Here is an 18,887-nt window from a genome sequence, read left to right as displayed (position 1 = left end):
TATATATTTTTTAAATATCTGCATGTAATTACATCTGTAATTAATTTCTGTAATTACATTTATTACACTGTTTACCCATCCCTTACACCTTAAAACCACCCATACCACTAAACCTATCCCAAACCTTACCGTATCCCACCACTAAGGCAGCAGAAGTGTTTGGGGTAACATTTTATTTATGGTGTCCTTGTTCCACATGTTACATGTTTTTACTATTACAATAACACTTAATTATGCATAGTTACATGCAAGTAACCCTAAGCCAAACCCTAATCCTAATCCTAAATATATAGTAAGTACATGTAGTTAATTAATATTACTCAGTACTTAAATATATAATTACACTGTAACAAGGGACAACTTAAAATAAAGTCATGTTTCGCAATACAGTATGAACACAATAAATACATTGTACTTATTTTTTGATGGCCACTTAATATAAAGTAGGACTGTCAAACGTTAGTGGATTATGTTCAGAGTAAATGTGATGAACTACTCTGGAACGCATTTTTGAACTTTATACATTCACTAAAATGACCTTGGGATAAATTGATTGCAAAAATGCCTCATAAAAGTGACATTAACTCTGAGAGGAGTACTCTGGTATTTTGTTATCAATAGCAGATTTGAAGCGGCAAAGAAATGCTGTTTCTTTTCTCAGAGTTAGCATGATTTTTCTAAGCCATTTTTCCAACCAATACATCCCAAGGTCATTTTAGTGAATGAAGTGAGTAAGTTCTCCTCGGATCACACATGAGTAACAATAAATGTAGCTCATCGCATTAACTCTGAAGATGATCCATTTACCAGAAAGTATCCATATAATTCGTTATTATTATTAACTTTCAATAGTATTTCCACTGTTTTATCATTAAATATCTATTTTTTTTTTTTCCTTTTAAATGTTTTTTGAAAATTTTTCTTAAAAATAATTTCCACTTGATTTGGTATTTTGTTTCTAATTCAGTGATTTTCATTTGTGTACCTTCTGGGGCCACTTTGCATACAGACCGGACTTTATGAAATATAGTGACAAGTTCTGTGGTGATCCATTAGGTCCTGTGAACACATTTCCCAATCTCTCTCCATCTGTTGTGTTAAAAATGTCCCGAATTTTGCCCATTTGTCTTTGACATCCCCCAGCAATTCTCTCAGGTCTCAGGCACCTCAGGTGAAGTCGTCTGAATTCACGACAGTCTCTTTCATAGCGTGGTGCAGCTTCAGATTGTAATTGGACAGTTGAACCTTCATGAAAAGGACACCCTTTGTGAGTTGGCCGTGTGACTAAATGCTAGCACAGGACAAGCTGGCTAATCTTTGCCTGTGATGCTGCATAATTTGCTGTAAGGCCTGTCTGTTCCAGGACTCGCGTGTCTTTAAGTGTCGCTGGCTAGGCCATTAACATTTACTGCTTGACACATTTTAATTTCAGTACACTTCCGAAAGCAAAAGCCGAGGGCACACGCGTGAGCGGAGGGACAGCTGTATCGATCAGCTAACATTTTAGTTGAGCAATTTTTTTTCTTTTCCTTCACGGTTGTCGGGGGGAAAAAACATCAATGAAAATGTCAGAGGAAGAAATGTCAAGAGGTTTGAAGGGAATTAAACAAAAACAATTACATTACATTTGTTCTTAATGTTCAGCTTCTATTATAAAAATGATTATTCAGTCGCATTCAGTTCGGTACGTCTGACCTGAACTTCCAAAGTTATAAACATGGCTTTAAAAAAAAGAGAAAAAAAGAGTGTTTTTTTTTTGTAACTTCTTTTATTGTGTTTTCTTCACAGTTGTCCCATTAGCTGGTGATGTTATTCTTTGCAGTCTAAATCTCCCTCTTTAAGAGCTCTCTTAATCATCACTCTGATTTCTTTCTTTATCACCAGCCATCTGGTTCAGGTGAGCCTTCACCGCTTTGCTGAGACACACATCTGTGCCGTTCTGTCAGCTGCTGACAGTTGTAAGCCAAAAGAATACAATAGTCAGACACCGGCGGAGGTGATTTTGCATTCAAGAGTTGCAGAACCTCCGGTGCTTGCTGCACAAGGGTTAGCCAAAGCAAAGGGGCTGCTTGTGATGCGCAGATAAAACCAGCTGTGAGCGGCGGCGGCGGCAAGTCTTGTGGTCTGCTATTGTGCTATTTTTAGGTCTGTGCCTTCTTGACATTTTAGAGTTCTTGTTTTGAGTTTAGGTTCTGAGGTTGTGTTGGTGTTTTTGTTTATGTTGTTGGGATTTTGTTGCAGAAACTTTGTTTGCTGGTGCTCCAAATGCTCTGCTCTTTTTCTTAAAGGTGTATAAGTAAAACATTGTGCTTGATCTCAGTTTAATATGCAAAGTTGGACATTTTTATGTTGAAAACTTTTAGGCCGCCATACTTGCTTGACACAAGCATGCAATGGCAATAGTTAGGGGGTGGGGTTATCTGTTTGACGACCAATGGCTGACAGCTATCCTTGGCCGATACATTTCTTATTATCAATTTTGAAAATAGTTGTACTGTTTAATATTTTTTGGTAAAAACCAGGTTTTCTTAAAAGATTCTTTGATGTATATAAAGTTCAAAATGAATAAACATCGTTATTATTACTTGCAAAATATTGAATGTGTCCTTGCTGAATAAAAGTATTAATTTATTTAAAAAAGGCACTAGTTTGGGGGTCAGATTACCTATTTGACAAGCAGTGGCATATATACATATACATATGTGTATATATATATATATATATATATATATATATATATATATCAGTTGTGCTGCTAAATTATTATTTTTCAGGATACATTAATAAATAGAAAATTCAAAAGAACCTTTACCTTTACCTTTACTGTCACTTTTGATCAATTTTATGTGTCCTTGCTGAATGAAAGTATTAATTTATTTGACAACCAATGGCCAACAGCCATCATTGGCTAAATCATTTATTTTGTTGTGCTTATGTATTTATGTATTAATGTATTTATTTAAAAAAGCCATTCGTTAGGGGGCTAGACTACCTATTTGACAAGCAGTGGTTTAAAAAAAATATATATTATCGATGTTAAAATGAGCTGTGCTGCTTAATATTTTTGTGGAAACTTTTTTTTTTCAGGATTCTTGATGAATAGAAAATTCAAAAGGACAATTTATTTGATTTTTTTTTGTAAAAATATAAATATCTTTACTGTCACTTTTGATCAGTTTAAAGCATCCTTGCTGAATGAAAGTATTAATTTGTTTGACCACCAATTGCCAACAGCCATCATTGGCACAAACATCTCTTATGTTATACTTCTAAATATTTTTGTAGAAACATGAATGAAGTCTTTGTAACAATATTAATGTCTTCTTTACTGTTACCTCTGATTAACTGAATGTGTCTTTGCAGAATGAAAATATTAACTGATGTTTGACAACAGTCATCTCTGCAAATTCCTTTACTGCAACAATCTTTACATGTGTGTTAACTTTTGTATGCCATACACTCTCGATCGCACATGGCGGGCCAGTCAAGACGACACAGCTCATGGCATATTAACAATGGACAAAGCTCGGAGAGCATGTGTGCGTGTGTGCGCGCTCGTTCAAGTGCGCGTGGGTGTCCGCGTGAGTGTTTGTGTGCGTCTGCCTCCCCTCTCCATGAACACCTGTAAGCTGAGCGTTTGCGCTGGGTGAATATGGGCCATTGTTCTGGCTGGCAGAGTGGTGCTCATAAAGACCGCTCTGTGCCAGCCCTCCCCGCGTGCCACTCTACCCCTCCAGCTCCTTATTGCTCCCGCACAGACTCTTCCTCCAAACAAATTTGCCGTAACTCTACCTGCAATTTGGCCTTGAATTGGGAGCAAATAGAGCAGGTATTGTGTGTCGTGGGGAATACGAGTGGTGTGTGTGTGTGTGTGTAGAGGGTAAGGAGAGGGAGATATATTGGAAGGGGAGAGGTAAGGAAATGATACCCGGCTCCTTTATGTGGGGTAAAGTAGGACTCTTATCAGTGGGAGCACCCAGACAAGAGAGCTACTACTACAGGAAACTGGAGCAGCCTTCACCTGCTTTGCATTTAGATAAAATACACCCGCCCAAAAAGAAGAGACAGGAAAAGAGAAACAAATGCTTTGGTGTGTGTTCACGACTACAACCCACGGTGTGCTACAAGGTGCCACCTTTCTGCTCCATGTCACCTGTCAGCCTACGGCTCCGAGAAGGTGTTTTTTTTTTTTTAATGAGACAAATTAGGAACAATTGTATTTATTGAATTCAGTTTAATATGTTATTATAAAACCCAAAATTAATAATAAAACAAAAGAAATACAACTTCAACTCTGTAAACTCAATAAAAATAGAACTTTTATATTAATAAAATAAAAAACTTTTTCATATTTTTTTATATATTTAAAAAAACATAAAAAATAAAATAAATAATGTTTGACTGTTTCGGCTATGGAGCAATGTACCCCATAGATACACAGATTTATGTTGCAAGTGTATTTCAGGTTTTTTTTTTTATCATGAAATTATTATATTATTTTCTTATGAAAAATTCATTTTAATTATACATTTTTTAATTTTAATTATTATAATCTATAAATGAAATACCACATATATGTTGTTAGACCTAAAGATGATTAAACTGAACATTTTGAGAGCTGACACGAACTGTTCTACAGACAGACTAGTCAGCAGTGAAGATTTCCTCACTGAACACATGTTTTAAGAATGCTCTTTTTCAAGAACTTTCTTATTAGGTTTAGATCAAATCACACCGAGTCTGAAAAAACAAGCAACGAAAGCATTTCACGACAGGCCAGAAGATGGCAGTGTGGCATCACTCAATCCAAACATCCCCACTTCATGAGTCCAGCCAAAAAGCAGATGAGTTATTGACGTCCATAATCAGCCTCTCATTTGGCGTATTTCTACCCAGCGTTGGCACTATTTAAAATAATCAACACAATGTGATGACTTAATTTCTGAAGTCCAAGTACAGGGGCTGTTGTAGGCTGTGTTGGTAACACACTTTTAATGTGCTAATTCTCAAATGCCTGCTCTGAAGTGCTCAAGCCTGCACTCCACAACACAAAGTGCCAAAATGATATTGAAATCGACTGCCAAAACGTGTTCGTCCTCCATTCCAAAAATCCAGCGAGATGCTGAAACTCTTGGCCGTTCCAGATCGTTCTCCCAGTTAGAGCAACGGCTTTTGTTAAGGGACTTAATCTCAAGTGCTTTCGCTGGGATAAAATCAAATAGATATTTAAAATGAAATCAAATCTGCATGCTACTTGATGTTAGAGATGGATGTAGCGTGTACTGAAATGCTGGTATCACTTAGTTGTTTGATATTCCACTTAGTCAAATTCATCAGAGAAGTGAAATAAAACACACACTGAGTAGACATTCTTTTATCATGCTTCAGATTCACTACTTTTTTACTAATTTCATACATAAAAAATTAAGCAATAGACATAAGCATTGTCTTCTACTTGAATAAAAGAAAAGACATCTTTGTGACGTCCTTGTTTTGGACAAGAATTCTTGTTGTCATGTTATATTACACCGAAACAAAGTTTAACTGTAATAGAAATTGATGGTAACCGCAATAGAGATTTGTGGATTTCTTTGGGTGCTTTGTGTAGATTAATGGACTGACAGGAAATTACATTTCAGATGCCGTTTAATGAATAGATGTCATGCTCTGTATTAGGTTACTGTTGGTCATTCATTGTCATTGTAAGACGGGATCCATGCAGGTGGAGAGGTTTCAGTACATGCCCTAAGCTCTGAAGTGCAGGAAACTGAACGCCGTGGCTCCGGAATGGCCGCCAAAGCTGGCAAACTGACTGCGAATACCTGGATGCGCTCTGACAAAGCCTCTCTATCATCCCTTTCAGGTTGCTTCAGTTTGGGGTCCCTGGCCGTTCCCTCCCTGAGGAGTGCTCTCCGTGGGGGGGACCGGGGGTGATATGAGTGTCTAAGCTGGAAGAATGGCCCCAGAGCTCTGGGCATCTCTCTCTCTGAGCCGCTGGGTTGTGTGAAAGAGAGAAGGGTCACTTCCAAACAGGAGAAGTGTCGGCTAACATCAGCTGTCAATCAGACTCTGGCCCTCAGCTAGAATAACCAAACTTAAGAATGGAGTCCAGCGACAGGTTAAGGAACCACTATAGGCATATGAAAACAAGATCAACGCTTCGGAGTAGAGACAAAGAAATGGTTTTTCTTCGTGAGCGATAGATTCACGAATGACTCCGTTTCCCGTGGTTTTAAATTCCAATGAGTGTATTTTGTAATAAATTGAATCAGGGGCTGAAAGATAGAAAAAAAAAAAAGTTTGTTGAAGGCTGTTATATTTAAAAAATATTTTTAATACTAAATTAAGCCATTATGATTTTATGAACGCACAGATGGAAGATATTAATTCAGAGTGATGACATTCTAATTACTTTGTCTGAAAAATATATTTTGCTCTAATTAATGGGACAAGCTACAGATGTTTTGCTGAATTTTGCAAGAAATGTGCTTGCTGTATAGGAGCAGGTTCTAGAATACCAAATGTTACAGAATTATTATAATTTATAATTTATTTATTTTTTATTATTGGGCAGCAGCTTGTGCATATTACATATTTGGCTATATGCAAATTCTCTGATTAGTTCCTTTATTGCATATTAAGTGTGCGGTTTACATTTTTTATTGTAAACGTAGCTTATTTGTATTCATTTCTTCCAAATGCATTTGAAGCTTTAAAATAAAATTTGTGAGAGAGGTCATTTAAAGATAATATTTGAACCAGTGTTGATAGTACATATATTGTGCACGTTAAAAGTGCCTAATTTGTGCCCCCGTGTCTTTTTTCTCCTCGTTGAAATGTTCAGTGTGTGCGCATTGGGTAACAGTGCTGTAATGGATAGTGTGAAGGGCACGGAAATACATCTGACCTGTTTCTGCAAGATTCAGAGATTTTCCACTGCTCTGCATGCGTGTTAGCGCACATGTCTGATCCAGTCTGATTTAATGTTATGTAAACTTTTTGAACGTAACAAGGTCTTTGTGGCGTGCGTTTATGTATAATAGGCTCTCTGTGGATGCATGGCTTCAGTGCATTTCATATACTGTATTTGGATACTTGATTTATTTTACAAACCTGAATACTTCAACTGAATATTTCACGTTTGATCTCTTCAGCCTTCTCAATCAAGGAGATTCGTTTTTATTATCTGTGAATAATATTGTCATGGCTGTGATTTTTGCTTAGCTCTAAATATGTCTCACAGAAACAGTGTGGAGATTTTTCAATTTGGTTTCATGCATTTTTTTTTTTTTTTACTTTTTAAAATTTACTTTTTAAAAATGGCTTTACTAGAAAATATGTTTGGCTCTATTCATTGTATTTTACAGCTCTTTCAGAAATGTGAATTTTCATATGACAGATTGCACTATATAAAGACAGTGCTCATAGTAATTAGTTTCAAAGTTTTTTGTGGAAAATGTTGAAATATATATATATAGTATATATAGGTTTTTTTTTTTTTTTTTTTTTTTTTTTTTAGTAAATGAAGCTAAAAACACAAATATCAGATTGCTACATCTTGTTTTATCCTTTTTAAGGGTAGCTTCTGTTTCCTTCTGCGGAGTATGTGTTCATTTGGTTAAAGCCGTGGGGTGATGGGCAGTAGGGTCACATTTACTAGATGTGCAAGCAAGACCAGAAATATGTTTTTTTGCTTTATGCTTTGAGCCTTTATAATGTTATTTAAGGAGAATGAGATTTTGTTGCAGATGATTGACTCATTCGTTGTGTTTTCACACTGAAAGACTTTAAAAGCATCATCTGTGTGTGCTCACACATGACAGACTGTGAAAAATAATCATTGTGTTATGTATTACTGGTTGTCAGGTGTTCTGAAGGTATCCAATAAAAAAACGAATTTAGATATAAAGAAATTAAATTTAAAGATTAGAGAAATTACATTGTCTAACAGTTTCCGCCCCAAACTTGAAAAAGTTACAGTAAATCACAAACGTTGGTCTCTTTGAGCTTTCTAATTTTTGTTTTTGAAAAACTAGTTTAGAACGAGGTCCTGTCCTTTTGTTTGTTCATTCATTTTCTCTCTTTCTGTAGCTTTTCGTGGTGGTTGTGTGGAATTTCGAGCTCTATATGGTCCCTCTGGTCCTCCTGATGCTGCTGGCCTGGAACTACGTTCTCATTGCTTCAGGGAAGGACACGAGACAGGGAGATGTGGTGAGTTCTGTCACACACTGACCTGCACCTGTATTTCTGTCTAGTACATTTAAATCCTCTCTTTCTTTCTGTATTCCATTTGTAAGTATTAAAACATCTATTAGAATTCCAGATATTTTGTCTCATTCAGCAATCATAAAAACTTTTGAAAATGATTGTTTTTCTAAGTATGGAACCGGTGGGAACTCAAGCATTTCTGCATGGCACTCCAAGCTGTTTATTTATTTAAAAATTTTAATAAAACAGTGTCAGCACAGTGTCATTCTGAAGAGGATTATTATTTTTTTAAATCATGCACACTTATGTTTAGAAAGTGTCCAAACGCTATGCAGTAATTTCATTAGAGTTGCTTTGATTTAGTTGTTTTTTTTGTGTGTCGTTTTAAGCTGCTGTTTAAAACATGTGGGCTTAAAGAATCAGTGGAACAGAGGAATAAAAAGAGCTCACCTTGAAGGTATTTCAATGGAATCGTACAGTGCAATACAGTAACTGGAAAAAAAAAACTTTCGCCTTTCGAAAAAAATCATCACCACCCAAGATAGTAAATTAATTGTAGCTCACTATTTCAGGATATACATACGTTTTTACCAGGAATAGTCCCATTATACATATCTGAAATATCTAGGATATCCTCTGATTAAATGGGGCAAGCATATGAACTACATTTTTTAAATGTGTCCTGAATATAAGCAATCAAAGTTTTACTGTTATAGGGTCTGTCTTATTAGACACTCTTTGTTAAATTTTACAAAGAATAGGGGCCAAAAAAAAAGTTGCAAGAACTGAAGGACCTTGAGAAGGTGTCTGTACCGTGATCATGTTGTCCTGTAGATGGCGACATTGTTTGCAAAAACGCAAAAGCTCAGCATCATTTATGTAGACTTGCCTGCGTATTTATTATTTACCATGTCAATACTGATACACTTTTCCTCCTGGTTTTAGATGAAAATCTATAATTTATAAAGAAATACATCTAAATAAATATATTTTAATGGAAGATAACATTGGAAAACCTTTTTTGATATGTCTTTATTTTTTATTCAAGCTCTGGTGGTAAATGTTTAATCGTATATTAATGGGTTTATGTTATATTTACAAATACTGCAGTATGATGTATGCAATGGGATAATCATGATAAATATGATAAAGAAGCAAAACTGGTTTATCGTAACCCACACTACTCTATGATGTATTTTAATAATATATTTTACGTGTTACGTGTAGTGAGCTTGTGTGTTTGTGTGTGTGTGTGTGTGTGTGTGTGTGTTCTTTTACTGTATAAAAGCCAGTTGGGTCAGATGTTAGGGATTCAGAACTAGGTAATGGGTCAGAGGTGATACAGTCAGGACCTGTTGATTTAAGACACATGAGAGGGCTAGAGTCCGAGGTTAACCCGTTATTCCTCTATCCACATCTCCTTTGCTCTCTAACAGTCCATTGTTCTGCATTTTGACGACTGTAACCACAACACACGGGCTGGTGAGAGCAAGAGAGTTCAGAAACAGTAAACACACACACACACATGCTTTCCATTAGCCTCAAACTCACTGATGAGCCTGAACTTGGACACTGTTTCCCTGTGCTTTACTATGAACTTAAGGGGAAGGAATTTAGGTGTCTTTAAGTGTGTGTGTAATGATTAGTACCCGATGTCATTTAATTATTTTTTTTTTCACTCCTAAAAGCTGTTATTATTAGCTATATGTATATATATATATATATATATATATATATATATATATATATATATATATATGTGTGTGTGTGTGTGTGTGTGTGTGTGTGTGTGTGTGTGTGTGTTTGTGTCAGCTTAAAACTGTTTGTTGGCTGCTAGCTTGTTATCTGAAAGCGATGCAGCCGTTTACATAAACCCATGCTTTCTGAGTTAACAGTTTGTGCTTTATTTTTATAAATACACACTCAGAGGACTGATGTACTTTTGAAAGGACTAATATTCCTCCAGTGGAAGTGTCCCATTCATGCTTTCATCACTACACTATAGATGCCAAGCTCCCCGTGGCTGGCAGGATGTCATTTCAGATAACTCTTAACTGTAGCTCTGCGCTAAACCTGCTGACACATAAATGCAGGCTGCGGTGCTCCAACAGTCCAAGCTGTTTTTTTTTGTTGTTGTTGTTTTTTGTTACTGAGACAGACAGAAATGAGAAACGGAGATGCTGCCCAGCCTAGATGGCAAGACTTACTCTGAAACTTTTCCAAGTGTTTGTATGACATCTGACTATCAGCATCGAATGGTTTTGTAATGTGGTGCAGTATGTCTCATGCACAGAATGCAGTGGATGAGCGTGTGCACTCAAATATTCTGTATGCATGGAAAAGGAGGGTAAAAGAGAGACTCTAGGTATGAAAAAAAGCTGCACAGAAGAATTCTCACAGGCATATTCTCTCTCTCTCTCTTTCTTGATAGACTTTGCAGCTTTAGTTCACTTTATTTTTTATTACATTACAGACCATTTTTTTTATTTTTATAAAAATAATTTGTATTACATTGTATCACTAAATATACATATGCACATGTGTGTGTACACACGTTTATTAATATAATGCCATTAAAATATATTTTACTAAATTGTTACAATTTTTTTTTTTTTTTTTGCTTTAATTCCATAAATATACAACTAAACACTAACCACCACCATATATATTTTCCAAATTCTATTGTTCAGGGTTGTGGGACATAAGAATAATGAATAGATGCCATGCATATAATATTAAATCAATATTGACATTTAAAAAACATAAATCTTTTTTAGTAAGAAGATGTCATTATCACAGAATAATAGCCGGTTATTATTAAAAATCAAGCCTCTTCAGGGTGACCATATATATTATCCCTTGTCTCTTGTACCCCTGATGTTCTGGGAAAACAGAGACCCACTTTCAGCTGTCACATTTCTTGAAGGGACTTGTTACCTCTAGATGTGACATGCCAGCTCAACTCTTAACCTGTAGACAGCTGACCCCTGACTCTCGTATTCTTTTGCCGTTCTCCGCCTGCCACCCTTCCACCAGATACCTGACCTCGCTGTCACGGCCTGTTATTGTTAAAGATCCTTTTTACCATCTGGAATGGCTGTGCACTAAACTCAAGACTACACTCCCAAACCCGTTGTTTTAAATCAGCAGAAGCCTAGCTAGCCCGTATTGGTTTTTGTGTCAGAATGAATAGACAATGGAGAAATAAACACGGGTTTAGAAGCAAGACAAAGAGATGTGACTTTTGAACTACGCCTGTCGATCATCAGCAGGTGATGGAAAGCTACTATTTCTAAAGCGGCACTAGGTTTCCTCTCTAAACAAAGCAGCTGCTCTTTCTCCAGCGCGTTTAGAAGAGCCCCCTACTGGTAGGGAGTGCAAGCGCACCTCTCTTTACCTGAAGTTGAGGGAGCGCCGACACAGCTAGCCAAGCTTTTCTGACAGCAGCTGTCAGTGGCTTGCTCACCTCCTGCAGAGAGGCAGTCCTCACCACCCTAACACCACCCCTCACCTACTTTTGTTAGGAGACCTGGAAGCATTCGGCTGGGCTTCAGTGTGGCCGCTGAGGCTTAGTCAAGCATAGGACAGCTTGGTGTGTGAATGGAGGGGAGTGAAGCCCATAGCTGGCCCTAGAAGACCCGGGCTGCTGAATTCACTGGCCTGGAAAACAGTTTACCAGATGTTTTGAAGGTGTTAATTATAGCATATACTGTCAGAGCTGGAGGAACATAGTGACGTCTCTTTCACCAGCTCAAGCGCAATTAGGCATTCGAGGTTCTTTCTCGGCAACCTTGTCAGTGGTGGGAGAGAGGGTCTTAATTGTCAGGGTTACTCTCGTCGTGTCCTCTAGCAAGCTCGCAGTTTCTCCATTTTCCTATGGCATATTTTAAAAGGTTAATCATTTTTTCACAGCCTGTTTTTTTGTGAACATTGCTGCAGCTCATATTTGGGTTCAAGGTTTTAAGCAAAATCAGTGGTTCTGAAATGTAACACAGTAGATTTCCTCTTGTATGTTTGCTGTAATGTTGAAAAGTAATTAATTTAAAAAAGTGATTGTATAAGATCGTTTCTTGATTTTAAAAATAGTTATTGAGGGGGAAAATTCAGTTCAGATATCAACGTTCTGTTTATAGTTTATTGTGGAGAGATTTTTTTTTCAATGTGATCAGCTAAAACATCCTTTGACTTGTGCCTGTAGACAACCATCTGTCAAACATGGTGAACATGATGTGAACATCTTTACAGTAAGAGAACAAAGTCCCTCATTTAAAGTATCAATGTAATGGTAGTAGTGACATATTTTTGTTTGTTTGTTTGTTGGGATGTACAACTGTGTAAAATGGATAATTGGAAAATGTTTGGAGAAGTCCAGCATGCATCAACAGAGAAAAGCCTGATGTTTCACCATTTTGATGATAAAATAAGGTAAACTAAATTCAAACATATGAAGGTCATTAACATGCATTTAATAAAATGGTGTGGATTTACAATTCTTGCAAATTTTGAAGGTGAAATGTGTGAAAATGTAAATGTTAAACTATTTTTTTTAAATCCCATGCAAATGACTTTTCAGTGAGCATGAAAACTACTGTATTTGTTTGACTGATCCATCATGTAGATGTTTGGTTCAACTAATGCTGTGATTGGAGGATGGCTTTTCTTGTTTTCTGAACGAGACAGGCCAGTGGACGTGTTTGTAAACAGTTAGTTTTGCGATTTCATTTGATACTGCTAGTGGTGAATAAATTACCCTTTACCTTTAGTTTAATCTTTTCGTAAACATATGAAGACTGACGAGATCAAATCTATAGCTGTTTGTTCTTAGTCTGTTTGTTTATATTTTGACTACGAACAGTGTCAAGTGTTTTACATGGCACAGAAAGCAAGTTAGCAAATAAACTTTTTCCCACCTTGTTTTGTCTGGTTTGAGTAGTGTTTTGTCTTTTTCTTCCAGTGTGTGTAATTTGAAAAACAAACAGCCTGGATGGAGCTTCATGAATAAAGGATATGCTGGTACAGGTGGGCTGCTGTGGGGGGAAACGAAGGCCTGTCAAGCCCACCTCCAGTGTCAATCACGAAACGACAACATAAAGAGAACCAGAGCGAGAGTCTGTCTGCCAGCCGTGCTCCTAGAGGCGCTTCATGGTAGAGCTTGTCTTACTCTCAGGCTGGTGTTTCAGCTGCAGGCTCAACGGGGACAACAAAAAAGCAAGAAGTGTGACGGCAGGGCCGGGAGAGGATGAGGAAGAGTGAGAAGAAGAGCCGAGAGGTGCTCTAGGCCTTTAATCCACCTCAGTGGTACCACCTCTTCCAGCACCGTGCCCCCGTTAGCGAGACAGCGTTTCACCCGCGCCTGGCAGACATGTCTCCGCTCCTCCGTGCCAGCCCCTGACAGGTGACAAAATCAAAAGGTCACGTCACTTTGAACTGGCAGCGTTTGTTGCCCTGCTGATTTCCCCTGTGCCACCACGGCTCGCAGGCGAGGTTGGAGGCGAGGCGGGGAGCAACTTTGGCAGCTCCTGAACTTCGTCTTTGTGAACTTTTGTACCCGTGATTTTGCTAACAACACTGCAGCGCCGTGTGATTTTTGTCACGGCTGCTGCTGCCATTGTTGACGCAGGCTTGTCTTGGGAAGCCAGGGTTTTATTTACGGAACAGAAAGCCAGAGTGTTTTTCTGGGTCCTGTGGGTTCAGGGCTGCTGCGGATTACAGTAGAGCTCGGGCCATGGGACTGAGGCACCGCTGACGCATGACCCTGGTACGTCCTCTTTCCGGCCCGTGTGCCCTGTAAAACTCAGCCCCAAAGGGACGTACTGGCTGCTCCGTCCCTCTCTCACACATCCCAGCAATCATTTTGCCCATTGTCCTCATATTTGAATCGTGACCGCTTTTATTGAAACGTAACACTTTGCCCAAACAGAACCGGCAGAGTTTCTTCGAGTGCCAACAGTCGTACTCTTTGACTCGAGCCCCTGCAGAGGTCAGACCACAGTCAGCCAGTGCTGGCAAAAACTCAAGCCCTCCCTCTGACCAGCAGGGCTCGGACAGCCTGTGAAGAGGCTGTTTGGGCTGGATGTGCTCCGGCGAGAGCCCTTATCAGCCTTCCAGGCCTGAGCTCTCCCGGGTCTCCGGTCCACACGCGGCACACAAAGCAGGGCCAGCCCCTGAGCAGCTGGAGACGCTAGAGATGTCTCACATTTCAAAGAAGAGCTGGAGGAGGGGAGAGCGCGAGAGCTGAGAGGCAGGAAAAAAAAAATGAAAGTGCATATCTTCATGTTGGATGGCTTGTCTAGCTAGGGCGTCTATTCCCAGCGCACCTGTCTCGGGGAAGGTTAGAATTAAAAGCGCAGATAGCAGGGTTCTTCCTCCACTCATGGCAGAAGGCATGAGAAAATGCATTAGCTGGTCTGGAGATGGTGCTGCTGCTACCCGAAAGGCCAAACAATGGACTTAAAGTCTGGCTCTGATGCTATTTTAGACAGAATTTCTGTCTGCAAGTGAGACATATTGACTGCCAAACTTAATGCTACCACGGCCCTTGAAGTTCAACTTCCTCCGAGTTCCTTACCCAGCCTATGACCTCTGGCTAACCTAGCGCCGGAGTAGCATCGCTCTTCGAGTCGATCCGTGTGCTATTAAGCTGGTGCAAAACACCATCGCTAGTCTCCTCACAACACTGCATGTATCTATCCTGAACCCTCCTTTTGTTTCTGCCTCAGGCTGCATTTACATAAGAGGCTTATAGCAGCCATACACTCTCTCTTTTAGACAAAACAAAGGAACAAAAGCTATTGTTTGCTAAGTAACAATTTTTGGATGTCACAAAAAAACTGATGAAATGCGCGGAGCCAGAAAAAGAAAAAAAAACATCAAAAAGAAGATGTATTCCTCCCTTGATATCTTTTTGGTGTTTTCAGATGCCCGAGTTGTCGTATGTAAATAGCACACACATGACCTTGAAGCTTTGATGCGGGATTGACAGGAGGAACCACAAGAAGAGAAATAATGATCTGTCTTTTCAGTCCTCCGGCAACAAAAACAGACATGTGATACACACTCCTCTGGGCTCCCGTAAGCCACTGAGGCCAAATATAATGTTTTCAGTTGACCGAGATAAACTCTTTATTTGTGTGCCAACATATCGTCTGATTATTTTGGTGTCTACAGTTCTGATTAACAAGCCAATGAGATCTGAATAATTAATGCCGCCAAATTACTAGCTCACACAGGAAGGATTTTTTTTTTCTGTTTGTGAGACTAAAACACATGTGGCATATTCTTGATTCTATAAACAGCTTTTATTCTATCAGCTACTGGAGTTTCCCAAGAACAAATGAAAGTGATGTGAACATTATACGATTTGGTTTATTTGATCCTTTTAGCACTGTAAGAAGTTCTTTTTAATTTAGCAAAACATATTTAAGTAGTGCTTGTCTGTACAAAACCCATGGCTATGATGTTGTGTGTAGTTGTTAGTGGTTGCTATGCATTGATAAGTTGTTCTGAATGGTTGTGTAGTGTGTTGCTGCTACTATGCTCTGAAGTGGTTGCTCACATCTATGATATTCTGATCTGTAGATACAGTTTAGTTGTGATAGGGAGTGATATACATGATATACATCTTAAATGTTTTTTATATCATGATTTATGTAACATTTGTATGCTCTTCTAGGTGGAAAAGTTCTGGTTGTTTAGACAGCAATTTAAAAAAGCTTACTGTAGGAATAATAGTAACTGTTTCTGTAGCAAGAACCACTGATGATTCTCAGATGTTAGCAAGCAAATAATTAATTCTTTCAAGCTTTTGAGCCTGCAGCTTTTTCTAGATTGCAAAATGAAATCAATGAAATCATTCGCTGATTCCTTGCTCTCTATCATGCTCTCAGTATTCTCTCCATCACTCTTTTCATAATTTTCCCTGGTCTCTGTTCGCATGTTCTTCTGAGAGAATCGAGAGGCCAGCAGCATTTCTCGAGGTCATGGGCGTACAGCACTTTGTGTGCTTGAGTTAAGTATGAAAACCTGAAGGGGTTTTGAAGGGACCATTGTCCGCCAGGATCTGGTCCACTGAAGCACATAGTTAACGTTCTATGTCATCAGCCTTGCTTTGCCAGAGGCTCTATTGAGGTTTAAACCTTGTGGACAAGAGGACACAACTGATGACTTTAGCGACTGAGGTCACATTCGGAGAGTTTGCTTTCTGTCCAAGGACTGGGTGCTATCATTTGTTTTCATTTGAAGATGTGGAGATGTTCCTAAGTGTACTGTACATGTGAGACTGATTTTTTTCTGTTTTTTTTCTGCTCTCTTTTGTTCTGCTCTTCACAATGCACATCAGCAAGCTGTGGAGGATTTGCTGGAGGATGAGGAGGAAGACTTTGACAGAGATGACAAGGTAATTATCGGTGCCACTCACAAACATGTATTCCAACACAGATGTATATTCAATGCTCAAACGCTCTTCTCTAAAGTGAAATGCAATGAAAATGTATTATTTATTGTGTTTGACCTCACTCAAATATCAGTAGGTCATTGTTTTCTTGTACATTTAATGCTTTCGGCCACATTTCATAGAGTCCAGGTTCACAGCTAGTCTATCAGAGCTAGTAGTGTCTGAAGTCTACAGAGTTGCAGTACATGTTTCCTTTCTACTCAGAGTTAAGGGGAATCACATAGGCATATATAAACTTGGCTTCAGGGTCTCTATGTTGAGCTTCTGATATTTCTCAAGTCCTTTGAAGTGCAATTAATAGCATTCAAATGACTGCAAGCTAAATGCCCCAGCAGCTTTTGTGAGGAAGCATTTAAATATTTCTGAGCAGGCAGATTCATATTATTGCCTGCCAAAATACCAGCACTTATGTGCTTTTAGCACTTTGTCTGGGAAATGGGACAATAAGAATGTCAACAAGAACATTTCTGGAGCAGTGTAGACTTAAGATGAAAACGTAACCTTTGACATCTTTCCTGACGTTTCTTCATAGTGGACGTTCAAAGAGCGTTACGTGTACGTACAATGTCTGTATTAATATCAATATCTGTATTAATGTTGTCAAGGATCTGTTGTTCTTTGTGTCAGATTAGCTTCAGTCGAAAGGTTGGAAGGTTGAAAAGGGCTACTTGTCCTCTCTTTGTCCTTTCTCCTTCTTGTGTGCATAGTTTTGTTTTACTTTGAATTATAAGACCAGCATGAGGAAAAATACAGTTCAGGTATCATTAAACTACCAAAAAATTTACTAAATGTATGTTTCATTTTTTAGCAACTCAACAAGTTACACAATTTTTTTTAAATATGAATTATTACATATCTTTGAATTAAGATTTTTTGTATTAAAAATATATATATTGCTTCTGATCAATATTTGTGTGATTCATTTGTTGAATGGTCAGTGTTACACTCTATTAAAACATTAATCTGGAACAAAAATGATTTAGGATAACAGTTAAATTGAAATCAATTTTAATATTTATTTATGACTTAAAATGTAAAAATTCAAGCATTTATAGAAGTAGTATATTATTATCTTAAAATGGGGAATCATTTATTTGATCCATTAACTTTTTATTTGTAGTAATTTGTCTGTTAACATTGTAAATTTCATTCAAATGAATAAGAATGACCAGTGCTACAGATGACAGAGGCCTCACAAAAGCAATGGGAGGAAAAAAACACAGTGATGAAGAATTATATCAGTCTACAATGCTAGTAGTTAGAAAAAGTAGCTTGTTACTTTCAAAGAAAAAAAAAATAGAAAAAAACCTCAAATACTGTCATACTTTCAGTTCCTCCTCAACACAAAATTTGTATTTCTTTTTTTCCCCATCGACGACTCTTTACTTTCTTCTCCATGTCAGTTTGTTGATGACCTCACATTCTCATTACCTCCTCTGTTTGTTCAAGCAGTAAAATACTGAAATCACATCAGGGAAGGCCCACTTATACTGAATGAAGGAAGAAAAAAAATGGACACATGTGCCAAGGGCTCATTTTAATTGAACCTGAAGCATATGTTGCAAGTATGTGCAATATGTCCCAGATGTTTAGGCCAGGCCTAGTCTTCGGCTCTTCCTTAGCCTCCACTAGGAAGCTATTAGCTGGATAACCTTTGCTCCAGGGGCTAAATGGTGTATTACATGGCAGGCACCTGTTTTGCATTGGACTGGGGACCTCTTGCAGGCGTAGTATGAGCCAAGACATGTGTTCTTACTTAACAAACTGTTTTGTGATAGTTAAAAGTGTCTTTCTTCAGACTCACTGCAGATATTAGTCAATTACTCTTAATGAAAGTCCAAAGTCAAGACTAATTGATGGAGACGGCTCAGTTGTTTTGCCCAAGTAGGCAATTGGTTCCCAAACAAGAAAAAGGGGAGGGAGAAAGAGAGAGGAAAGATCAGGTGAAAACAAAGTTAGTGCAAGTGAGATTGTAAAAGTGTATTAAAACGGGATTTTTGCCGTTCACTTGGCTATGTGAAATCAAGTCAGTGTAAAGGAAGCTGCTTTGAAATCATAATTTAAAGAAGCTCAACTCCTTTTAAAATAGTAGTTTGTTACTCTGCGAGTTAGTCATTTACACCAATACATTCCCACAATGAGTAAATAGGATCAAATGATTTAGCTTTGTCCTAGCAAGCTACAGTTTCAGTGTATCTTCTCCAACATTTTTTTGTGACCATCAATT

At 38.1% G+C, this 18,887-nt stretch overlaps 1 protein-coding gene across 5 annotated transcripts in view; it reads left to right on the top strand.

The window, feature by feature from the left end:
- The window catches only part of mctp1a (multiple C2 domains, transmembrane 1a), a 148,031-nt gene that overhangs the window by 103,880 nt on the left and 25,264 nt on the right, over positions 1-18,887 (top strand). For all 5 annotated transcript variants that reach the window (XM_026211124.1, XM_026211123.1, XM_026211125.1 and 2 more), the window contains 2 exons: positions 8,092-8,211; positions 16,547-16,603. In XM_026211124.1, coding sequence (XP_026066909.1) covers positions 8,092-8,211; positions 16,547-16,603 — 177 coding nt within the window. The remainder of the gene's footprint in view (positions 1-8,091; positions 8,212-16,546; positions 16,604-18,887) is intronic.

Source organism: Carassius auratus, chromosome 30 (assembly GCF_003368295.1).
Source record: "Carassius auratus strain Wakin chromosome 30, ASM336829v1, whole genome shotgun sequence".
NCBI lineage: Eukaryota > Metazoa > Chordata > Actinopteri > Cypriniformes > Cyprinidae > Carassius > Carassius auratus.
This window is presented reverse-complemented; position numbering and strand designations above follow the sequence as displayed.